This window comes from Apteryx mantelli, chromosome 2 (genome assembly GCF_036417845.1).
Source record: "Apteryx mantelli isolate bAptMan1 chromosome 2, bAptMan1.hap1, whole genome shotgun sequence".
NCBI lineage: Eukaryota > Metazoa > Chordata > Aves > Apterygiformes > Apterygidae > Apteryx > Apteryx mantelli.
In genome coordinates this window covers 75,134,222-75,160,910 of record NC_089979.1, presented here as the reverse complement: position 1 = coordinate 75,160,910, position 26,689 = coordinate 75,134,222, and the positions used below count along the sequence as shown (strand labels likewise).

The following is a 26,689-nucleotide window of genomic DNA, read 5'->3' as shown; positions in this document are numbered from 1 at the left end:
CCTATAATGAAGCAGACAAAATCATTTTGGGGCTACCTAGTTTTTTGGACCTAACTCATCTGAATTACTATGTCAAAAATAAACTTATAGTTCTGGTTTACCTATTGACATACATGTATTTCATTATTTATCTTGGTGTGACAAAAATACTTTTTAAATTTTTCTGCTGTAAACATGGAGAAGGCCACTTAGTGTTCAGTATGCTATACGCAGCAGTATACCTTAATTCTCCAGGATGGTGAACGTTTTTGCAGCTCAGATTAACACCATAATTCATAATTATACATTCATCATTTATATTTTGTATACTCTACAGTCTTGATACTTTATATACTCCATGATTCTTTCAAAAAAATTTAAAACAGAGCTTTTCATGAGGCCATGATTTTTTTTTTTCCAAAAGGGAAAAATACATGAAAACTTTAGATACCTTTACAAATCAGATCAATCTAGCAAATGATCACAAACATTAAAATGCCTTCACGATTATGGCAACACAAATAGTTATGGTTAAGTCTCATTTGTATTTTAAGTAGAGATTCTTATTTATGGAAAACACAATTGTTCTCAAAAAACAGTATAGGATCTTCATAAGAGTATCTGTCAATCTAATTGAAAACAATTTCTGGAAGAATCCATTTTCAATTAAACTATGGGCAATGGAATTTCCTCCTTCTTACTTTGCATAGAATCTCAGCTATTTAATGCAGACTTTTCAAACTCACATATTTTACAAATCTTACTGAATCCTGCTGCTTCTGGCATATTTGGTTTTTTTAATTTAGTTTAGGATTAATGTTTGATATTACCATCATTCTTCTTAATGAAATCTTCCTCTTAGCAGAGGATAAACTAAGTAAAAGTTACTATGAAGATTTTCATAAAGAAATTCTTTGTTTCAGAAAAGGCCTTAAATCTTCTTTGCTCTTGACGGACCTTAAATTTTAGCTGCCTTCAGTGAGTGTGGTTTGTATATGCTCTGTCTCACCTCTTGTAGATTTTTATGCCTCAAATTCATACTCAAATTTTAATTACATACCTTAGCCTATATGAAGTGGTTACTTTCAAAGGATGCCACTGTAACTGAATAGGAAGACTTTCTATTTCCGCTCAAAAAGATCTTGCAGACTAAAGGTGTCTGACAGTAACAGGGTTTTGGATATTAATGAATATTGTCCATACTTCAAATTAGACAGACGCTGAATCAGAAATGAAGTCATTGGTCATGAGGGATAGGCTGGTTTTGAATATATATAGCTATTGCACCCAGATTTGCAATAAAAACAAAACAGAATGAATTGCAAACTACATTTTATTACTGAAGTGTTACTGGTCTACATGTCATCTAAGCCCAGGACTGAGCTGGCTATTACTCAGTCCTCCTCTCTACTTCCAGTTTTCCAGCAGTTCCAAATCCCACATGGATTTTTAACAGGCTGACTTGAGGTGCATGTGCAACAACCAAAACAGCAGAAGATACAAAAGTTCCAAAGCATTCGGTGATCTGATTGACTGTGATGGCTTTGAAGGAGTGTGTTTGGATTATCAGAGACAGATGAAGTTCAGGAAAGGGTCACTGAGAAGCTACCTCAGGATATTTCAGTGTCATCCTTTTCTTTCAAAGCAGACTTTGCGGACCATCATAAATGCAACATGATTTGCAAATGATGGACAAATTTAGTCACCTCCATGACATGGAACAAATATAACCAAATTCACAATAAAAAGCTTCTACACTTTAAAGGTGGACTGCAGATTTAAAAAAAATAAGAGAATTATATTGAGAAGTCTGTATTTTTTTAAAAATACATTTTAAACTGGACTTAAAATAATGGCAAATTCTATTCTTAGTCTAAAGCAACAGTTATGGATAGACACAAAACTAAAACACTCAACCAAAATCTGTTTATGCCAGACAACAAAGGTATTTAAGTAGTAAAGCTTAACCCATTTCAGTAATGTTATTAATATCAGACCTGGACAGATTCTTAATTTGCTACCTGTTTTAAGTCACAAACTACTAAATCTAAACTATGCTCTCACTCAAGAAAGTCCAGAACTGCCAAAGCAAAGAGGTTTTTCTGAAGCAAATAGATTTTACTGTTCTGATGCATACATCCAGTTTCAGGGATTAAGTTATGGGAAGTACTCCCTCGCCTCTGTAATGACTTGTGCTGTTTCCAGCTCTGACCAGACTGGTTCATAAAATGTTTTAAAATATGAATTAACAGAGATGAAACATTCCTTATACTACAGTAGTCACCTAACTAATTCAAGTAAAAGCTACAGAAAGACATAGTTAAAACTCCTGTGGTTCTTCCACTTAATTGTGAGGAAATGAAGAGGGAAAAAGGGAAAGGAAAGAGAATCCATAATGTTAACATCCAGTTGTAATAAAGGCCCCTTTCTGCGTGAGCTTGTGTGACTGGGTTCTGTAGGTATCTATGGGTTTGGATTGAGAAGTAACAGCAAACAACAGGCCAAATTGCATGCTGAAAAGGTAGCATGTGAAAGGATTGATAAGCTCTGGAGACTCGCAGTCCTGCTGAATCTGTAAGAACTGACAAACTCAGGACACCAAGAGTCTGTTGAATCTGCCCAAGGCTGTTAGGATCAACGTCAGACTGTGCGACTCGGATCACATCCAAGACGGTGATAACTGCTATATGTGGATGAAGACTGCAGGACTGTATATACACCTATTTGAACAAAGATCCCTCTAAGGGACTTTCCAAACACCTACCTCGAAGCCCCTGGTGTGCCACTATGACCCTCTGCATCTGAGCATGCAGCTGGGGTCGGTCTTCTAGCTGCTGCTCAAGCAGGTAACCAGTAACTGTGTGAGTGAACTATGTGAGTGAATAAATGAATGTGTTATGCGAAAAGTTACCTGCTTTTAACAATAATGGCTTGATTTCATTAATAACAGCAGCTTAATGAATAAAAGGTGTCCAAAGAAATTTTGGTTGTATCTCCCCCCTTACCTCAAATCCTCTCTCAGAGGAGAGAGAATCTACAAAACAGTCCTTGTACTTTCTGTAATACTCTGACCTGAAGACCCAGATCAGTGCACATGTTCATAATCACTGGCAAGGGAAAAAAATGTACAATCTTCAGCTTCTACTGTCCTCATGACATTTATCTTACAGCTTCAATCCTTGTAATTAACAGCAGAGGCTTCCAATATACTCCAGGCATGTGCATATTCATGCAGTTTGCAGTGTGAGTAAAATGTAAAAGAAGTTTAAAAAAAAAAGTATGTATTTGGTTTATCCTGAATGCCACTTTATTTAAAAATCATACAATTATCTTTTGAAGAACAAAGTTATAATTTAGGTGGGAAATACAGAAAAATGATATACTTTTCTGCCTTCTTTAATAAACAAAAATGGTGGAGAATGGGTGATAAACCATAAAAAGCATACAAAAAAGAAAACATCCACAGAGACCACTAGACTCCTGTTTCAAAAAACTACATTTCTATTTTTGAATTCTTAATTCTTGTGAGAAAAAGAATTATACTGAAAGGAGAAATTTACCTGAGATGCTGACCACATCTATAGTTATGTTGCAGATTAAAATTGCTTTCTCCTTCACAATCAAAGACTTTATTGAATTTCACCTTTACAGAGTACCATCCCTCTCTTCTATGCAGTACGGGAGTATGCGGTATACGGAACTCCTGATGCTATTTCAGCTTCCTTGCAACTAAGAAATCTCATAATCCCACCAGCATTCCACAAAAGGTGAAGGAGGATGGAAAACGAATGTTCACGACGATGGGAAATGAATGCTCGTGGGGGGATGACAAATCTCATAGGACTACGCTTTCATAAAAGCAATCAACATGTGTGCTGTACATGGCTGCAAGTAGCAACCTGCACAATTATACCACATTCGTGGTGGTTTCAGAATTCTTGCAGAATCTGCAAGTATTTCTGGCTTGACAGTGAAATTTAAAAAGAACTCTGCCTCCTCCTCCATGTATATATTCTCCACGTTTTATTTTCCAGTGTCCTATTATTTCTTTTTCTTAAGAAAATGGCTTAGTCTGAATCTATAGCCGCACATTTACTTTCAGATGCTCAGATTGCAAACTGAATTTGTATAAAGGTTATGAGGATGTTGTTGGCAATTTTCATTCTAATCTGTTCCTGCTGTAAAAACAAAGCTAAATTCAAAGGAGTGGAATACCAACTTGGGTTTCCCAGGTGTTTTTCTGGGCTAGCTTTGAATTTTGACTTGCTTTTTCAAGCAGGACAGTCACTCCTTAAAAGTCTAATCCTCCTATTCTACCGGGTGCCTGAACTACACCAAGGCAGGATTTAAGAGACATGGCTCCAGGCGCTACAGTCAAAATATTCTTGTCCCTTCCCAGGGGTCTGACTCTGCAAAGTCCTGACGGGGGAATTTAACTCATTCCACAAATTCAGCTGTGAACAGAATTCTCAGCAACTGCATAGCCAGATCATTTATAGCGCTCTCAAACTATTTGTCTGGCAGGTAACATTGAGAAGGTGCACGTGGCACTATGCCATCTAGATAGAGGATAATCTCTCAGCACATTAAGTACTGCTCCTGGAGGTGGTATAAATAGTAACAGCTCTAAATGATGGTGTGATAATATACATTGACCACGGTTCTTTTTCTAGCAATGATGGGAATATTCAACAGAAAAAGTGTCCAGTATCCAAATAGATGAAGATTGAGATTCAGGAGGAGTTTTGCCTGGACACAACATCTGGGAACAGCACAGTCTGCATGCAAATCCCCTGCACCGTGACTGGATGGACATGGCCAGTCCCTACAAAGGAAAAACACAATTAGGGCTTGCAGTTCTCAAACTGCAAACAAGTGCTTGCCTAGAGGAGGGACTGTTCGAGACGAAGGCTGGAAGAGACTGAGCTTTGGGAAAGTGGAGAGAAACTTTCAGAACAAGTTAACAAGGTCTCTTATTTTTGCCTACTGTGGACACTTCACGTATTGAAAGACTTTAGTACCCCCCTGCCTGCTAGATTCTGTACAAGAAAATGCCCTATACCTACCTCTCTTTCTGAGGCAAATGATTTTTGAGATTAAATACCAGTTCAGGTATGAGATTTGTAATTTAGTTATTCATCTCAGCACACTAAGCACAATGTTTAATACAGCTGATGCAGAGAGAAAATCAAGGAGACTCTCCAGAGGAATTAAAGGAAAGGCCCAGACTGACATTAAAGTTTCTAGCTGGGAGCAGGATAATTATTTGATGAATATGTACATAAAGTGAGAGAGAAAGAGACTGAGAGACAAAGTGAACATACAGTCTTTCATCTAGACAGGTCACAATGCTTTTTTGAAAAATCTAGTAATCATACAAGCTGCTTTGAAACACAGATGGCTTAATCTATTGAAAATACTACATGTAGAAAGGTTGGAATCCAGCCACACTGCAGTTGAGGGCAGTGAAATCATGAAGCTGCAATCACACCATTTATCTCAAAACAGCCGCCATCTCATATTCTCACTAGACAGGAAACTAATCATGCCTTACTATGATACTTATTTTCAAAATGGTGATCTCCTCACTTTGATTCCATGTGATAGAAACCGAGCTGAGCCTAAGACAACAATGTCCCCTAATGCTTTCAAGATTTGTCAGGGACCAAATCTCAAAGACAGAGAGGGAATCCTCTCCCCACTCCTCCCCAAGCTTCCAGACAAGTAACAGCTACATTGAAAAAGGTGAAGGACAGAGAAATTAAAATTATCACAAATATAAAATGACACGGATTCCTTGATTTTGGAGAAAAATAGGAATTTTTGGATTTACACTTAAAACATTCTGAGCCTTTGTGATGCAGCTAAATACAAAATCCCCATCAGATACCTCTAAATCCTGATTTCTTACTTTGCTCACTAAAATACATACCTGACTAGAACATATAATTTGCATTATAATGCTATCAGCACTATCACTTTTACTGTTGAATTCAATAGGGGAAGGGAGAAAGCCAGATCCAAAATAATGATAACCACCTACAAACTAACATTTCACAGTTAGCACACTTCATAGTGAGAATTTTCAACTGCCAGCCCACTGGAGATAAAGAGCATCCAAACTCATCTCTGAAACAATGTATTTAGAGGTAGGTGGATAAAGTGTGTGTGTGGGGAAGGGCAAAAACCCTCCAGAATTTTCGGTAGTAAAGATTTTGAACCACACTGTGATTCATTTGCCATGTATATGACTCTGTGAATCACAGCAATTGCTTATAAAAAGCATTCAGACATGGTCATGCCTAGTTTTGCTTAACTGTGCTCTAGCTTTTCTCTAAACTGGAAACAGTATTTATGGTAAGCATGACCCAATTGACGGTTATGAAATGATGACCATTTAGACAGATGTCTGATCCTCCATGGATGTTTTTTTTCTCTAGGAGAAACGAGAAAGGCCTGCAGCCTTAACTGCCTTTTCTGAATTTATGGTGGCAGATCTGTCCATCTGGATTAGTGTCATCTGCCCTTTTAGAAAAAGATCAGCGCCTCTAAGGCTTTCAAAGATAAATTATCTATGTGAACAAAAGATACCATGTTGACCTACTGAATATTTTCTATTAAGATAAACCCAAATGAAAATTTCCTCCAAAAAAGCAATTACATTTACCACTTTCATCAAAATTATCCCCTAAAAATAAGAAAGCACTAAATACTTAGTACTTCTTAGACTGTCCCTAAAAGACATAACGTCATCTTGTAAAAAGCTAACTTAAAAGGAGCTGACAAGGCAAATATGTTATTACAGCTGTGATACTTGGGCAGAATCACTGAAGCTGTCTTGAACATGACTTGGAGAATTGGGTCTTAACTAAGGGGGAGCAGTGTGCAAATAGCAGTATCTCTCTACTGCAAAAATTCTGCAAAGTTGAAATAACATAGCAAATACATCCAGTCTTGAGGAAAAAGACAAGAATTACAACTGTCAAATAACTTAATCACTAGTTCAGCACCTGTACTTAAATAATATAGCCAAAATTCTTTTCATAGAAAGAGATTCTACCAAGAGAAACCTGCATCCACAGCAGAGAATATGTTAGGAAAAAAGAACTAGCTCATGAGATTAGACTGGCAATACAATGTACCGCATGTACACCCAGACACATGCACATAACATTCTGATATCATTTTACATGCTATTTTTCCCTATGCAAATGCAATAATGTCAGTTCATTAACAGTAAGATGACATGAATAATTTTTTTTTTTAAAGATGAAGGAGTGCATAATGTGGATGGTTATGTGCTACTTTCTTAACCTAGCTGAGAAACTTACATAATTATAAGTAACTCTAGACAAGGAATGCATACTGAAGTGCCTATACATTCTTGATAATGCAGGGAAGATCATTAGCTTCTATCTAGAGGCAATATGAATAAAAAATGCAAGAGATCAGCACAAGCTCCTCCTGTTCCATTTGTTTGGTTACTCTGTGTTTCTAGAAAGAAATGAAAGAATGAAGGATCTTACAACTTAGTTTTTTTCAAGGACTACAGAGAAAAAAAAAAAAAAGAGAGAAACAAAATTCTATTAATTACAGATTTTCATCAGCCCTGGATTAGAGGCCTGATTTTCTTTGAAGGTTCTAATTCACTGAAAGCAATAAGTGCTAGAAATAAGAACAAAGAAAGAATTTTAAACTTGTTAAAACGACATTCCCATTTTCCCAGATCCCCCGTCCCTCCCCAACCACAAAACAGCTAATGTTGTTCTTTTAATAATATAGCTCTTCATATACTATCTTCCCTATGGTACATAGTTAAATAGAAGAGGGCCAATTAACCTAGTTCTTTGTACCTCCCATGAAAATAATGGGCTTATAAACTTGTGAATGGAAGACTGCAAGAACAGAAAGATAAATCAATGTTTTCATTTTTAACCTTCCTGATAAAAATTATGTTTCTACATTTTTTTCATTGATGAGTTTGTAAAAAGCATTCTAACTCATAACTATCAGAATGAGGTTACACTAAACACACTATTTTAACAGCAACTATTTATATCTGAAAATTCAGTATTTTCTATTATGAAATGGCCTATGATAAATGAGCAATCACTGTTCAAGCTGTACTTCTCTAAACAAGAAACTGAAGATGCCAAATATAATCTCATTTTATGCCTTCAGCAGCTGACACCTTCTCAGAGAATTCATGGTATATACTGACAGTAAGCAGGGACTCTAGCTTTTGGATATATAAGTGAAGAGATACAAGTACTGATTTGGCTTCATGTTAAGTGTATCAGGATACATAAATCCCAATAAACATTTTTTATTTAAAGTGATTTACATTGTTGGCTGACTTCCATTCTTACACTGACAGGAAATAAAAATATTTATGCTGGTATAGGTAATAAGTTAAATTGTTGTACAGGCATCAGTGTTGTATATTTTCTCATTTCAAAATTCAGATTAGACAAGTTTGCACAGTTACAAATTCAAAAAACATTTTTTGTTAATAAATCAAACCATACCTTCAGATGTGATTGCTATTATTATCACTTATAAAAAAGGAATTTAAACTATATCAATCAAAATACAGTCAATAGCCATCTGCTTTCTATACTAAAAGATGTCTTTGTCCTCATGGGAATTTGAAGTAAGAATGTTGGTATTGGGAAGGGTGGTACTACTCGGCCAAAAACAGAAAGTAAGAGAACACCTGAAAACCAGAAGATTAAATGCAAATTTCTTCAATAAACTTTAGCATGCAGGTTGAAGGAAAACAGAGTTTATAAGCAGTGTATAAGGAGGTCACATGGAAGTAGTTACATGCAAATTTGATGTTTTACAAATAAAGTGAAGATTACTATTGCTCTGTTATTAATACTTGCATAATTATTCATGATCATTGGACAGGCTGGAGAGGTGGGCAGAGAGGAACCTCATGAAGTTCAACAAAGGCAAGTGCAGGGTCCTGCACCTGGGGAGGAATAACCCCATGCACCAGTACAGGCTGGGGGTTGACCTGCTGGAAAGCAGCTCTGCGGAGAAGGACCTGGGAGTGCTGGTGGACACCAAGTTAAGCATGAGGCAGCAATGTGCCCTTGTGGCCAAGAAGGCCAATGGTGTCCTGGGCTGCATCAGGAAGAGTGTTGCCAGCAGGTCGAGGGAGGTGATCCTCCCCCTCTACTCAGCCCTGCTGAGGCCACATCTGGAGTACTGCGTCCAGTTCTGGGCTCCCCAGTACAAGAGAGACATGGCACTACTGGAGCAAGTCCAGCGAAGGGCTACAAAGATGATGAGGGGACTGGAGCATCTCTCTTATGAGGAAAGACTGAGAGAGCTGGGCCTGTTTAACCTGGAGAAGAGAAGGCTGAGAGGGGATCTTATCAATGTGTACAAGTATCTGAGGGTGTCAAGAGGATGGGACCAGACTCTTTTCAGTGGTGCCGAGTGACAGGACGCGAGGCAACGGGCACAAACTGAAACACAGACAATTCCATCTGAACATGAGGAAAAACTTTTTCACTGTGAGGGTGACAGAGCACTGGAACAGGTTTCCCAGAGAGGTGGTGGAGTCTCCTTCTCTGGAGACATTCAAAAGGCGCCTGGATGCAATCCTGTGCAATGTGCTCTAGGTGACCCTGCTTGAGCAGGGGGGTTGGACTAGATGATCTCCAGAGGTCCCTTCCAACCTCAGCGATTCTGTGATTCTGTGATTTGCTGGAGACTGCTGGAATCACATAAGACTTCAAATGGGGGGGGCAGGGGGAAGTGCAATCAATCAGCTACCATTCTTGGCAATCATTCAGCCAAAACTTGATAGAAAGAACACATGACCTCAGTATAACCACTGTTTTGCCTTTCCTAACAACCTGAACAGTAATTTACATGTGGCAATGCACCCAGCGATCTAGCAAATCTCTAAAGGCAACTCAGTCATTGCACTTACTGGAGTTCTATAAAACTCAAATTGAGTTGTAGCATGATTCTGCAGGAAATGCTGTATTTTCATGTATGTGCTTTTTATATTTAAAATCATCAGAGTACACTGTGTATTGTGCTACAACGAAACACATCTTACCACTGCAGCTGGAACTTGATGCATTTTTGCAGCAGGGGTTCCTGGGCGTGGGTAAAATTGATTAATGAATAAGCTGGGAAACCTGTACTGTTCTACAAGTTTCATTGTTTCTTGAAAATCTTCATCCATCTCCCCTGGAAAACCACAGATGATGTCTGTAGCAATCGTTATTCCAGGCACTCTGTAAGGCAAATAGAAAGGAATACTGAACTTAGTACATATAAAAGTCTTGCTCCTTTAAAAGTTAGGGTACACAGACATATAACTCTTCAACTTTATCTACAGAAATTGAGATATACAATAATCTGTGGGGGGAAAAAAAAGAGATTTCAGCACTATTGTTTGGTAACTAAAAATGCATTTGGTATTCAGCTGAGAGCACAAGGAATAGAAGAAAGAGATACTGCAGTAAATATTGGATTAGAATTGCAACAGAAGAGGAAAATGTCCTGGACCAACTCCCCCTTCATTTAACATTATAGGTTATCAGCAGAACTGGTAAATTTCTTGAATTCTGACTACTTAATCTACACAGTTTATAACCTCTGAGACTTAACCACCGGAGTTTGTAAGATATTTGATGTATTATACCACTGCTATCAAAGTAGAATGGGATATCCAAAAGAGGAGACTGATGTCCCATGGAGCCTAGCAATCTCAGACAAAATTGGCTTTGGAGCCAAGAAGGCAACTTTTAGTCACAATTTAATTTCTAACTCAGCACGCCATAAAATTGGACTATTCCTTGCTTTAAAATAATAATTAACCCCCCCCTAAAACTTAAGTTTAGAAATGCATAGGCACCAAGCTCCCTTTTTATTTAGTAAGGTCAGCATTTCCTAACTGTTCCCTTTGGACTGAATATGCAGAATCCTTAAGTGCATGGCCCAGAAAAATGAGTCCTTCAACCAAGAGATTACTGCATGGTATTTAGAGAGCACTGGATGAGACCCAGGAGGTATCAGTTCAGCTTTCCAGATCTGCCACTAGCCAGCTGGATGACCACTGCTCTGTAAGAAGCCGAGAAACTACAGCACCGTTTTGTACCTCAGTCTGCTCGTTTGTAAAGGGGCAATCATGACAAACCTCTTCTGTAATGAGGTGGAAATGTATAGCTCAGAAGTGCTCCCTACTGACCCAGATGAGACTGCTTCTACAACACAGAGCTGATTTCCTGACTATCCAGTAAAAAGGTAACAATAGGCTGGAGAAAAGTTGGTCCTGCTTCAAGTGGGGGGAATAGACAAGATGACTTCCAGAGGCCCCTTCCAACTTAAATTACTCTACAGTTGTCTTTAAGTAGCCTATAACAATAAAACAGTTGATACAAATTCTCTTAGGGATGAATAGCATAAAGACCACTGCCACAAACAAAGCTCATGACCGAGCTTAAGAAGGGGTCTCCAAGCCTTTTTTCAAACAAACAAACAAAAAATGGCTTGAAAGCTTCTCTTCCCCCTCATCAGGGCAAGGGACAGCACAACTGTAAATACAAATGCATGTAAAAAATTGAATTTATAAAGTATTTGAATGGCCAAAGAGAACCATCATTTCGTATTAGACAGTACAACATCATAGGAAAAATACTGCTGTGATTATAGTGGTCAAAGAAACTGAAGTTTGAAGAGGCAAAAGAAACACTTCTTGCAACAGTGAGGTCCACTGGAAGAGGGAAATCAGCTGGCAAAAGACCCAGGAAAGGGAAAGCATACAACATTGCTTTTAACGATTGGATTAGGTGATATACTAGAGCTCATTAGTCTGCTTAGTCTTTCATAAAACTTTGTTTTTGGATTCTCCTCCACCATACTTGACATTTTACACACGTATCAGAAATACCTGTTGCTTAAAATGTGTATCTATATTACCGTGTCACAGCAATTAGGTCTGGTTCAAGACAAGAAGGGTGGTCTGACCTTTCCATGCTGAGGACTTGAACTGGGACTCAGGAGGAAAGCTTGCTTTTCTCAGTCCTGAGACAGTCCTGAATCCAGTGATTTCTAGGCCTTTGCAGACTTTCTTTAAAAAGGGATGCTCCTATCTTAGGCACATTTCAGCAAATTCATTTATTAATATTTACTTGTGACATAATATTAGAATGATGATGAAAACTATGGAGAAGTCAGAAACTTAAAAACAAAAAAACAACAAAAAACAACAAAAAACCCACAATCCCCTCCCCCAAAAAACAATAAAGAGAAAATTACTCCCAGGACAGTGGCCTTGATATAAAGAGTACATGGCGATAAATATATTTCATGATTATTTCTTTTTTAACCTAAAAGAAATGGAATTTTTATTTAAATATGGGCAATGAGATTATATTAAACCAAATTCCTTGGACTCCTTTTTATATGTACCTGCATATACAGCTAGCTGTACAGGAATCTATTAGACACTGTATTAGAATCTTCTCTCTCCTTTTCCTTAAGAAAAAAAACACAAAAGAAACCATCTAAATTCTTTCAACTCTTTTTTGAGTTTATGAATTCAGACTCTAACGTTTGAGATTGAAGTTAAAACATGTAATTTGAATGCCAAACTAAAAATGGTATAAAAGCAGACATTTTCAAGAAGGAGTTGGTCCAATAAGTATAGCTGGGAAAACACAAGCTGAACATTACACAGAACAGCAAAAATCCCCAATACTGTTGGCTAAAAAGCCTCAATTTCCATTGGTTTCTTAAGCCTGAAAAACTGCAAGACATAAAGTTCTACCTGAAATCAAGTAACAATAAAATTCTTTGCATTTAAGGACCAAGAATAGAAACGCTGCAACATGATTTTGTTCACATTGCCAATATTTTTGTGGAGTAATGGTAAGCTTACCGGAGACAAAATATATTACTTTATAAATCAGTATCACATAACATCGGCTGCCATTTCTCAGAACATTAACAGAACATTCATTAAGTCTGATAAAAACGTTATGATGAAGTTATTTTAGCCATTTTAATGACACTATTGGCAACAGTCGAGGCATTTATTACCAATGGTAATAGTAATACCATCCTTTATAAAGGTTTGGCTGTTTCTATAGCAACATGAATTATAAGGTCCAATCAAGCTAGGTGCACTAAAATATGCTCTTTTTCTCCATAACACCACTTGTCATTCAGTTAAAAGGAAATTACATATTTTTAAAAATCATAAACTGTACAAACGTCTGAACTCCATTTGGTGATAAGGTGTTAATTATCTTAGTAATTAGATTGCTTTCTGGATGGGATTATTACACACAAAGAAAAACTAAGCTGTGGAAAGAGAGTAAGGACACCAGTCTATTCAGAAACAGCAATTAATTACAGGTTCAATCCAGCCTGCCCAAAATATGACATTGCATTGTGCATTTTTATACCACTGTTGATTATATCATTAAAAAAGTAGTTTTAAAAGGGATAAAAGTATATGAGATTTAACTCAGGATCAAATCCAGTTACTGAAAAAATCAAGCTCTCAGTCTTTCTCAAAACATGCACAAGCAAAAATAAGTAGAATTAGTTCCGCGCACACAAAATCATTTCTTAATGAAGAAGGAGAAAAAAAAGATACCATTGTGGAAAAACATAAAACACATACACATTTGAAAATTAAGGTAACCTTGGCCCTGACACTCTAAAACAAAGCAGAACTAAGTTCTTTACTGTGTAGACTCAATGTTTGAAAAATGGTCCTAACTACAAAATATGCTGCAAAATTACACAACAAGAACCAATTTCTGGTGCATCAGCCAAAATTAAATTGCTTTTAAAAATGAAATGCACAGTTCATCTATTCTGAAGTAAATTAAGAAAAAAACTGCTGAACAATCCCAGTAAGCATTTTGTAACATTAAGTACAGAAATGTGTTTCCAGTAAGTTTCTGAAAATTCATTGGCAGTAAATGTTTTCTAGGGGCAGTCGAGAAGCTCCAGAACACATTGCCCAGGGAACCAAGAGTACAGAGTGGTCCTTATGAAAGATAAAATGATATTAAAAAAGCAGAAAGTCATTTCAAACCTACAGAAGCCTGGATGCCCCTTATAGCCTAGCTAATGGAGGTGGTAGGTATATTTCAATACTTCTAAGCGTAAAATGACCTAAACTTTGCCAGCCATTTTAAACCCTCTTAATCCTGACAAACACCTAGAAAGATTGTGCATGATCATTTTATCTGGCAATCATAAACCTTGCAAGATTTTGTCGATGAACACGTACTGTTGTTTCTATTCATTCAACTTTAGAAACAAAGAAAAAAAAAAAAGTCCAGCAAAGGCTCTCCATTGGAACATTTTAAAATAAAATTGTGAAATTTCAGAAAAAGACAAACGTAAGGAATAATCAATGCCATCTATAAGATAACACAATCCTAACAGTTAGGGTTCCTCCAACAGATCCTCTCTGTCTTTTTTCCTCCATACAGATAAATCCCTTTCATTTACTCCAGCAGACCTGTGCTCTATCACCCTGAACGAGACCACCATCCCCTGGGACAGTTCTGACTACCCAAAAAAAAGCAACTACATCACTTTCCAGTACAGCAGAATCATTCTTAGTGTGACATTGTACAGACCAACACCCCAGAAATGATCACACACACGTGCTCAGAGGAGAGCTATCCAAAGACTCAGAGAAAGGAGGAACAAACGTGCTGGAAATGGCACATAAGAAATACAACATCCCACCCTTTATGTGAAGATAAGACAAGTCCAAGAAAGAAATGTGCCCTATCTCCAAAAAGGAGTAAATGAGATCTGGAGGTAAAGTCTAGGAACATGATGTGGGTAACTGCTGCAATGAGAATTGACTCCTGAGGGCTTACAGGTATCTGAGCTAGCTCTGAAGAAGTCCAGAAGCATAAAGCAGTCTGAGGCTAGCTCTGTGCTACTACAACCGGGTAGCTCCTGAACCACTGGTTGCTCGGGTATCTCAGTTGCGCATTACCCTGAAGCAAGCAGTGCAGACATATCCCCACAGGGATGAGTTCCCTGCTCCTTTATGCCCAGGGGACCTAGTTACTGATGTCAGAGAAAACAGACACTAGACTAGCAGTAATAGAAAAGTATAGCAGATACTGTGGGGATGGTTGAAAGGAAAGAAATCTTGAGGGAATGTAAGTTGGGAGTAAAATGCAAAATTAAAACCCTGGTGGCTTGATTTAGGAAAGAGATGAAAATGTCAAGCTGCCAAATAGAAAATAATTTAAAAAACCCAACTATTTTCACATAGCAATATGTCTAAGAAAACCAGCAGAAGTGTGAAACTTGCTAGGATTCAGGTGTTACATTTCACATAGCTTTAGTCACAGAAAACTTTTCCTTTAATAATAACCATTACAAATCAAATCTATGCTCAGGCAAGAAATTAAGTAAAGAGAAAGGAGGTAAAATGCAATTCATTAGCACCTTCATCTTCTCCTGTGACCCCTCCCGAAATTTCTTTGCATGACCGCATATTTTTCCCACTTTCTTTTCAGCAATTAGTACTTAAATCGACTACTGACTTAAAGCCACCAACTGGTTCTTAAACAAGATCCCTCCGTCTTCCCTCCCACCCCAGTGTAACAAACACATTGGATGAGAATAAATAGCTATATGAATAAATATAAAACATTACACATTCTTACAGGGTACAAGAATGGCCCGGGAAAAACAGAGTAACTAAGGTGAAAACCAAAAATGTGATGACCTAGCAACTTCTTGATTCATAAATTAGAAATTCACACTGAAAAAATGTTGGAAAAGAAAATGCTAAATCCTTATGAAAATAAACACAGTTTTCTCTGAAAGGTTACAATTTCAGACATGATTTTATATTTTGGAGCCATATGCAGGGTATGTCCCTTTAGGGAACATTTTATTATGTTATTACTTAAGGGAACAAGCAAATGAAAATGAGATAACGGATGAAATAATTGGAAGGTATCTGAGAGCTGGTCTTTGAAGCACATTTACAGAACCTAACATGCATGTCAATGTGCCAGTTTGTGTCACAACTAAAAGAAATGGTTGCATATCCCCTATGACTACTGTTCTGCAGAAGCCTTTTTTCTATTTCTGTTTTTGAGGGGGTTTTTGATTTTGTTTTGTTTTTCTTTTTGCTTTGAAAGTCTTGTGGGATTGCTGGCTTAAACTCCTTGCATTGCTCACTGAGGGGTCATAGGAGCTGGAGCTGGCACAAGGGAAACACAGACTGCGCAGCCGGAAGAACTGCCTCTGTCAAGGGCCAGGTACAACATGAAACATCGCCCTGCCTCTCTCTCTGTTGACCATATGGAGATTAACCTGAGAATTAAACCATAGAAGGACAGTACAGAAAAGGATTTAGTTTACTTCTCATCTGAAACCCTTCAGCACTTCCCTCTCAACTTTGAATGGAGCACAGCACACTACACTCATAATTTAAGCACTGAAGTTAGGGGAGTAAACCTGAGCATATTTTCAAAAGCAGGGGGGTTTCCATCTTTTCCAGTTTATGATTTACCCTAAACTTTGCAATGGATGTACAGACTTCTACCACATGGATACCCACTGAAAATATTTTTCTTAGTAATCCTCTACAGATGCTTTTAAAAGTAGTCCAGGATGGACAAACTGAAAAAGCTTGTGGTAGGATGAAGAGCTCTTTTAAACTCCCACATCAGCTGCTCAATGAATTTACAGTGAACTGGAAAGCACTTCAGTTCAATGACAATAGAAATTTTATTAACATTTCTGTATGAAGCCTTCTAAATGACTGACTGAGCCTTATGGCTAGATATAAACTATCATTTGATAAGACTGATTATCCAAAGCAACTATATACATAATAAACATCATTAATTAAGAAACTGTTGTAAGAAAGCAAGCAGCATTATCAAGGACAGCACACCACACATGTTGTCTCATTAACTCTTGTATGATATTCTATTTAGTGCTGCCATTTCCTTTTCCCTCGCCCAGTTGCTCTAGACACATAATGACAGCACAGAAATTACCAGGACCAATAGTGGAAACTGAGTGTAGGGCAAGTAGGGATGATCAGAACAAGACTTCTCATAAAAGATTTTTAAAATACTAACATAAAATTTGACAATAAAAGTATAAATGGCAGGACAAGACTGACGTTCCTCAGACTGCAATATAATTTAAGAGTACTGAGAGATGGCAAGAACATGAGCTTTTTTATTACTTTTGATTTGCAATGCTTGAATTGACAAGGCAAGCCTTCCAGGAGCGACTTGGGTTGGGGGGAACACGACCAGGGAGTAAGAACTCTACAGAATAAAAATAAATAATGCAAAAGTAGCACCCGTTTCAGATCTCTTATATTTAGTATTAATATCCTCAAGCATCACACAAGTCTGAGGGACCTCATATTTTGCTTCTATCAAAACTGTCCATCAGACCTAGCCAACTGAAGAGATGAATTCACTGCACTTTGACTGAATTTCTATTAAGTCTGTAACAAACTGTACTGGAAAAAAATGAAATGTAGGCTACACCCAATAGCTTCAGATACAGTGACATACAGGGAGAAACAACTGAAAGTTGTTGCCTCCTCCTCTAAAAAAGAAAGCGATTAATATTCAGTGGCAAGATAAAAGTTAGAAATTCGTTTAATAAACTATGACACTTAAACGTCATTGTTTTAAACTCTGTTACATATTAGTTATTCAGACCTTCTGTTTTGATTACTTTTAGCAAATTTAAATTTGTTTATGGTGCACATATTTCAATTAAATGCACTAGCATAAGATTCTACCCTAGCAGGACACCTGCTAACATCTTATATTCATGTACGTGTTCCCACTGCAAAGCAATTATATTATTTCAAATATTTTAAAATGTTTTCTCTTACTGCCTAACACAACTCCAGGCTGCCTCACAAATCAGTTTTCCTTCACCTCACAGCCCACCTGCATCAAAATGAAGATAACTTTATGTTGTCGTTGTTATAAAAGTCTATAATGATTTCATTTTCAAGTACACTCACTTGTTTAGCTTCACCTGACTACTGAAACATTGAACACTACCAGACTTTTAAGTAAATCATGTTTTTATATGTAAAGAAAATGCATATTTTTAAGACATGGATTTTTTTTTTTTTTTTTATTGTTGCCACAGCTTGGATCCTATCTCTCCGAAACTGATGCCTAAGACAGGACAAACCAGACAAGGAAACAAAAATTCCAAAAAAAAAATATATATATATATATAAAGGCATGACCACAGAACAATCTCCAATGTAGTTCTTCCAAATAACCTTGCAGTTTCCCCTGAAGCAAGGTATATGCACATATATACATGGGAGAATAATTGGCAAGACCTTAAATCCTACCATTTAATTTGGAGGTGATTCACAGTCACACACTTCAGATTTCAGATAGCCTTACAGCTACAGAATCACTACATGTAGCCTATTCTTTGCATTCTACATTTTACACAGTGCTGAAGGCTACCAGCCGCTTATGATGGTGATTCTCACTGGGAACACATCACACTTGAGCTTTGTGATCTGCAGCAACTTCAAACTGATTTGCAAGCGCAGCTTAAGAGGCTATTTTTGAATTTTGGAATCATTAATGGTTTTGATGCAATCACCTTAGAAAGGTTAAAATAGTCACCTTAGAATAGCAGCTGTGCAACTCTCCACAAATGCACGGTCTAGCCTCTTTCAGAGCTTAATTTAGAGGGACAATGGATATTTTCTGTGACTGTTCTTTTCCAAGCCTACCTCCTGCCCCCAAAAAAGCTCTTTTAAAAACTGGGCTGACATTTGGAAGCATCTGGAAAGCCTGATTTCCAGAGCTAAACCTGATGAGGGAATAGGTAAGGAGGAGTCCATGCACATAGGGACTGGGACTGTCCATGTTGCTGGGCAATAGCGACCTGGAAAAAACGTGTATTTCGTAATTAACACAGCTCACTGCCTAAGGACAAAACAGCACACGCAGTTTTACTCTCATTACTCCTGTCTACTCTCACAATTATAGTGAGGGTTGCTAGAGTTCCTATTAGACACAATTCAAATGTTTCAAAAGAAACATTATAACACTTCATTTCTTAAAGGAACAGTTAAGGCTTGGACCAACTTTATTCATCAATAAGGTGCTCTACTCTTCCCATACAAATGAAACATTTTACAGAACCTCATTACAGATTTATAACTTCAGATCATTATTGTTTTATGATTTAAAAATGAGCAACTTAAGACAAAAAGCTCAACATCCTTAAACTTCATTTTCATTCAATCTCTAATAAATACCATCTGCTGTGTACTTTAGGGATATAATATCCGTCAAAAACTTAGCCTTATTATGAGAACCGGCACCAAGTTGATCTGAAATGCATATTTGAACAGATGTGTTTAAATTACATCTCCATCTATCCACACGCATAAATTCAGAATAAGCGTGTGTTGATTTAAAATGCATAAAAAAGGGATTTGGAGATGCATCAAAAGTGAACAGCATCTCAGCGGATCAAGGCTCACATTACTAAAGGTCATTACTAAAAATAAAGTTTGAATTTATTAAGGGTTGCACCAGGGAACTGTTCATGGGAACTGACTTAATGATTGCTGCATTAAAGCAGCCTTTGAAATTGCACTAATTTTCTATGACCCTTTCCTGTTTAACATTAGAGCTGTCAGGCATGGTCAGAAATAATAGGATCTCAGTCATGAGTAGCTGAGCGCATTATATACTTTTTCTCAACTCTGACACAATGCTTATCACCAACACTAACTGTCTTGGGCTCTAAGGACCCATCCATGTCTGCTGCAGTGACAGTCATTTAGCTCTTCACTCTGACACAGAAATCAGGCATATAAAACAGAATGATTATTATGTCTTTTTGGCATGATGAAATCAACTGAAAAAACTGCAAGCAGTTCTCCATTAACAAATACTAGTAAGAAAACGCCAGTCTTTCTGACTTTGAGATTTTTTTTTCTTTTTTCTTTTTTTTTGTTATAGTCTATAATGCTATAATGTTTCAGGGACTTTGAAGACAAACCAGATGAGACCAAAGGTCCAGCTAGGCCCAGTGCTCCAGGCTTTTGTCAGAGAGAGGGCATTTTTGTAACCAGCAGCCCGTGATGGATTTCTCTTCTATAAACTTGTCCAGTCTCCCCTTGAATCCCAAACCTTCCGTACCTTAACTACTTGTTGTAAAAAACACATCTCTGTGTGTTCTGAGCCTGCCACTTGCTAGTTCCAGTCGAGGCCCCCTAATTCTTACACTGGGGAAGACAGGTAACAAACAACTCTATTCACCTTCTCAGTGCTACTCAGGATTTTATGGACCTCTACTCTAGTCCTTCGGTTATCTCTTTTCCAGACTGGAGAGTCCTTAATTTCCTTTGTGTGCCAGAGCCCACATACTGAGAGGACTGATAGACATTATCGGAGGTAACATTTCCAATTGCAATATCTCCTTGTTGATGCGGGTGTTGACAGCATTCAAAATGCTGGCAGAACAAGATAGCAATCTCTGAAATTATTTCCAGAATTAAGATTAATGTTCTGCTTTTTCTTTTCTTTTCTTTTCTTTTTTTTTTTTTTTGGGGGGGGGTCCTAGGAAGCAGGTGGCAAAAGGTAATGGACCTTTACACAAGGTAAGGGACAAGACAGAAACGTCTCTGACAGTTGGTTATTTGTAAGCAAAATGCAAAGACATAACTGATAAACATTCCATAACTACAGAAATGCTACACCCCAAATGTCATTAAGATGCGCTACTTTTAAAATAGCCATGTTCTGAAATTTACTTTGAGAGCAGGCTTACAACAGAGACAACAGACTGGCAAAAATTGCTTACCAGTATGATCAGCATTAGAATTCAGGAAAAGAGAACTCATACTACTGCTAGATACAACAGAAAAACAACCCAGAAATTGCTAAATAGAATATATTATAATATTTTCTGCTCCATTGAGATACAAATGCCACAGCGAGGCTCACTCTACCTGTTTCATGAGAGAAGTGTGGGGTTATCAGTATATCTACATCTTCTTCAAACTGATATCAGCATTCACCTCTTTCGGCAGTATTTTTAATAGAAATTCAGAAAAACATAACTACCATTAAGAAAGAATGATTGAGGAACATGTCATCACAAATATAAAGCTGAGCAGAGACTCTGTGTGAAAAACAGACTGTGCAGCTGACTTCAGCTGGATATCAAAAGTTGGGGAGCAATAGCCCTGTCCTTATTAAATTATTTATTTCCCCTTAAGCTAGGAAGCTGATGTAAGTGAATAACTTTTTGCCGAAAGGCATTGGCTGGGTGAAGGTTTATATCATAAATAAGCTAAAACTGGCAACAAAAAGAAGGTTAAGCAGGTTTCAAAGAGTGGCCAAAATCAGAAATGGAGGGTGGGGGTAGGGAACAGATAAAGAAGCCAAAGAAGAAGTAGTATGACAAGTTGGAAGAGTTTTACAGAGAATTTAAGACCTTCAGCTGAAGCAGAACAGAGAATGGATAAAGGAAGAAAGTTAAGAACTGTAGTTGCCATTGGGTCAAATATTTTATTCCAAGATTTTGGCTCAAGCCCATTTATATTAAGAACTTCTGCAGCACAGGGAAAGAGAGAAGAATGGCTCCTGGCAAAACAGGCATCAAAGCAAAGCAGATTTTAAGGGAAACACACTCAGCTCAAAAGAGTTACCCAAAACAGCTGGCAGATTTAAAGAGACATAGCTCTTTCACATCACAAGCTAAACAAACAATTTGGCTGGATTTTTTTTTCTGTTGCTTTGTATGAAATCATAACACAAAATGCTTTCCATTTGCAAAAATCTACATGGGAAAGATCAAGGTTGTGAAGGGAATAGTACTTCACAACACATGCATAATACACACTAAATTTAACATAATCTCCACTCCATTTTTGAAGTACACAATGAAATACAACTTATATCACAACAGTCAATCATCCAAAACACATCAGCTTACATCCTGCATGTTTATATATTACAAAATAAGTTGCTAAAATTAAATATCAGAACCACATCTTTGAGACAGATAGACTAAAATATAATGCTTAGATAAGCTTTTTAATAGCAATTAGTAGTTTTCCTGAATGTTAGCCAGAGAAACTTAAAACACAATTCATGTATTAGCACAGTAACTAAAAAGTACTTTAGTTTTACACCAGCCAGTTGCTGCTGTACATTGCTATACATTCTTAAATGTGAATTTTCACATACAGTATTCCACATGAAATGCTAACAGTCTAACTTTCAGAGACGCTTTCCACTTAGAAGTATCGGATATTACTACCTCTGAAAACAACAGGCCTTGAATGTCTGAATATTGGAACAAAGCCTAATGTAGCACACAGTTAACTTCGAATTTGAGAGGATGGCCTTTGAAATTAAGAACAGAATAGAAACATTTCAAAACAGAACAGCATTTTGGATACTGACATTATGACAGCTACAATTCTGCATTTTTCTACAGAGATATACATAACTGCAGACTTAACAACACCTGTGCCCCAGTTAACTTTCAGGACTAACAGCTGCATACAGGAGGCAGGGGATTGGGCAATGTTTCTGCATAGACTTGAGATTTATGGCCTTATACAAGGAAGATCTGACGGATCAAAAAACTTTTACTATTGTTGCTCTAACAGTTTCTTAAAGAACCATAGGGAGAAAGGTTGTATAGGGAATCACTGCTTCTCTGGGCAGCAAGAAAAGCAAATCTGAATAATAAATTTGTCAGTTCTAAAAGTAAGTGCAATACTTTGCCCAAAACCGCACACACAAACCCACCCCTCCCCCATAAAGATTCAAAGCTCCAACTGTGTAGCATAGTTTTCAGCATTACTCCATGCTACCCAGGCAAAGGTGGCAATGCAGTCTTTAATCTTTAGAGCAAAGTGTAACTCAAGAACATCATGATGTGCTCGAAGCACAACTGTATTTAGGTTTGGAATTAAATTTTCAGAGATAATATTTCAGACTCAGAAACAACACCATTTCCTCATTAAGTCAAAACCCACGAGCTTAACTTGAAAGAAATATGATGTGCTTTACTAATGAAAGTGTGGTAAGATAATGTAAATTATGTCCCCAACCAACACAATGCAATAAAACTTGATCACTAGGAAACAGAGAATTTACCTCGAAACAATTAGTTTAAAGAAATTATGAGGCAAATTTTCCAAAGTAAGTGTGTGTAAAGAATTATTCATTCATGTAAACAGTAGGTGGAATGATATACTGAAAGAGCTGGGCATGATGGTTACGTTAATGGGCACCACTGAAGCAATGTTGTATCATCAAGCTGGTATAGCACACAACAAACACTGTCTGTAGACCACTCTGTCTCATTTCATTCATGAATATGTTCTGAGAGGAACCTGAATTAAAAAAATCACAACAGGGACAACATCAAACTTAATTAGCAAGCATGGTTCACTCAGCTAATTGGAATGATAAGAAAACAATATATATGTAATAAAAAGAATTTTCATTAAATATGACAAATGGTAGAGATTTTTAGAAAGGTTCAGTGATGTCCATTTAGATGGAGCAGGAAAGCCAGAGAGTGCTTCTTAAAATTGTGCTTAGGATGAATAAAAACTTAGGCACAAAGATTTTCTTCTGTTAGAGCCAATTTAAGACATTCTCTGATCTCCCACCACTCATTTCTAACTCCTCCTTGGTATGGCTCATTTCTTCCTCAGTTATGTCACTTTTGTTTGCTGGGCTACACAGAAAAACAAAAATGTTTTTATACGCAAATTCTAGAGGATTCAACACATTGATATTCACTATATGAAGTAATACTTATTCTTCTGAAAATGGTTGTTGTAAATTAGCTGTAAAGGTCAAAACAGATCTTGAGGTTGTTGATATTACAGTTTTCTTGATGAACTTTGCCTTTAGAGAATCCCTTGAAACAAATGACAGCTGAGCAGTTTCAGAAACATTAGATTAGTATCTGCAGGAAAGGCTAAAACACTTCTCCAAAGGGGAAAAATGAGGGGAGGGAAAAGAAAGATGGAAAAGAATGGGAAGAAAGAGCAGAAAAGAGGAAGAGATTAAAACAACCCTTCTGTTTCTGAGAACTGTTTTGCCAATGTAGTATGTGAGGCTTTGGTATCCATACTATGTATGTTATGGTATGCACGCTGAAGAAAGGGTGAACCCCAAATCAAGACTGGCTAATGTGAACTATCTCAGATTTTACCTCAAGTCATAAGCTGGAGTTTGAAGCTTCTAGGGAAGCCTCTAGAGTTTAGACTGTAGCTGCCAAATGCAGAAAAAAAACAAATTATCTCATCGTCACAATTCCTCAAGGCTGTTGGCTAACCCAGGTTTGCCAAATTCCAGTCTGAACATACCTTACTAGTTTTGATCAAAATGTCCTTAAGCTAGGAAACCATTGTTTAATTTCATTCTTTACACAGAAACAAAATAAAACATTTCAGTTACCAGTGCTTTCAGCTTCCAAGTCTCCTGCTACTTGTGAATTCTGTTCTTGTTGCAGGTGTAGAATATTACTCAATGAGATATAATATATCTTCAGGTCAGTTGTCCTCAAACACAAATAAGCTGAACACATTTGATTTGGCATCACACTACATCTTCCTCATTGCCCAAAACACAAGTGCAATGCTATTAAAGTTTACAAATTGTAAAAACGTCACTGAAGGTTGTTCCTCACTTATGCAGTTTAATAGAAACTGAGGCATTCTGTTTGCTGACAACTTGAGTGAAAATGATTGGCGTCAAGCTGAAATTAGTGAAAAACTAGTTTAATTTTTTAATGGGTGTCTAGATTACAAGTTTGTTGCAGGATAAAAACAGATCAAGTTCACAAGCTTTTGAGATCTGCTTGATTTACATTTTTGTGCAAGATTTTCAGGAGTACTGTGAACAGAATACATCTACATAACAGTATGTTACCAGTCTTCAGAAGCAGCCATTCATATGAACAAAATGGAGAAAGGGATGGAAAGGAATGAGGGAAGAAAAGCAAAAGAAGAATGGAGAGAGGGAGCTAGACTAGGAAATTGACAGTTAGAATTAGAAGTCCAGTCCCCAAACAGTAGCCTTTTTGGTATTGCTTTCCACATCTATTCACAATAAAACATTGTGACACCACAGTAACAGTTGTTGCAAATTGATGAATTTTGAAAAACAGTAAGTAAAACCAAAAAAAGTATAGAAAATGAAGCATGCACAATGCATTGAAGGTTCCACCTACAGTTTTTTAATCTGAATCATCTTGCTAAATGTTTGGTGTTTTTTCTTTGTTGTTTTTTAAATCAACAGATGCTACAGCATACATCTTATCCAATGGTTGCTGTTGAAACTATAGTATACCTCCCTAACCAGAGAGAAGAGGAAGTTCTTACAGCTGATGGCTCTCAACTGATCTGCAGTAACACAGGTCAACTGGATGGCTGAACACTAATCCGTGCTCATCTGAAAGGGCTGCGGGGTTTTTTTTGTTTTTTTGTGAACAGAACATGGCAAACATATCAGAGAGAAACTGAAAAATAAGCATCTGGGATCTAGAAAACAAAGTCTGCTGAGACTAGAAAAGGTAGCCGAATTGCTATGAGAAACATCTGTTTTGTCATCAGGTCCACCCAAACAGCAGATGAATTCGGAATATAAAAGATTTCTTTAAAAACACAGGATTAGTTCATGAAAATTAATTATTAAGTTATTTATTAGTTAATAAAATATAATTCAGAACAAAATATTTTGGTCTCATTGTCCAAATGAAGGGATGGGCTTAATCTGCTATAGAGCTGAGGACATTAGGCAGAAAAAGCAAAATCACAAGTGAAACAGTTTTAAAATCTCCTAATTCCTCCTTTAGAAAGATGGCTTGAACTAACCAGGTTCTCGAGCACTTTTTCTTCTTAATGCTCTGGTAACAGTTTCCTTTGCCTGGAATTTGCACAAGAAACTGGAATACAGGTGTTTTTCTTCCCTGCTTTTTCCTACTACTCTAAGAAAAATCAAGTCATATATATGTGAGCTTGTTAACACTGTATTACAGCCTCTGTAATTTTCTTTCACAAGATGTGGTGAGGTATATTCAAGCAGAGATGAATATTCAACCAGGTATTTGCCACAGAGTCACTGAGGGCCTTTTCTGAGATTAAAACAAAAAGCTATAACTGCAGTCACATTGTTTGGGATAACTTCATCTTTCCTCAGCTGGAGGAAAAAATATCATGATTTTACAGTAGTGTCCTGACAACACATTTTTGACTTCATATATATAGATATCAAGGGAAGCCTCAAGGCCAACTCCCTGAGCCCCACCGCCATTCAGAAGGGGAGCTGGCTCCCCTTTCTATACCAGATGTTATTAAGCCAGTTTCTACCAATAAAGGATAGATCTGCTATCCTTTAGTTTTATGCCAGAGAAAAAACATTTTTTAAGCATTACTGCCATGATCTTCATTTTTCAAAAATGCAGAAGGATCTCAGAATGGCCTTGTCTTTCACATTTTCTTTCTGTCTAGACCAAGGAAAAGATCTGGAAAGACATTCACCCTTAAAGTAACTTAAAAACACATCTTTGCAGAGGCAAAGTCATTTCAATGCTTCTGGGGTCAATGCAAGTAATACACTAATTCTTTGATAAATTTTGAAGAAGAGCATTCAAACAAAAACATACACACAAAAAT

At 37.2% G+C, this 26,689-nt stretch overlaps 1 protein-coding gene across 5 annotated transcripts in view; it reads right to left on the bottom strand.

The window, feature by feature from the left end:
* The window catches only part of CDKAL1 (CDK5 regulatory subunit associated protein 1 like 1), a 447,236-nt gene that overhangs the window by 102,949 nt on the left and 317,598 nt on the right, over nucleotides 1-26,689 (bottom strand). For all 5 annotated transcript variants that reach the window (XM_067290903.1, XM_067290904.1, XM_067290905.1 and 2 more), the window contains one exon: nucleotides 10,061-10,241. In XM_067290903.1, coding sequence (XP_067147004.1) covers nucleotides 10,061-10,241 — 181 coding nt within the window. The remainder of the gene's footprint in view (nucleotides 1-10,060; nucleotides 10,242-26,689) is intronic.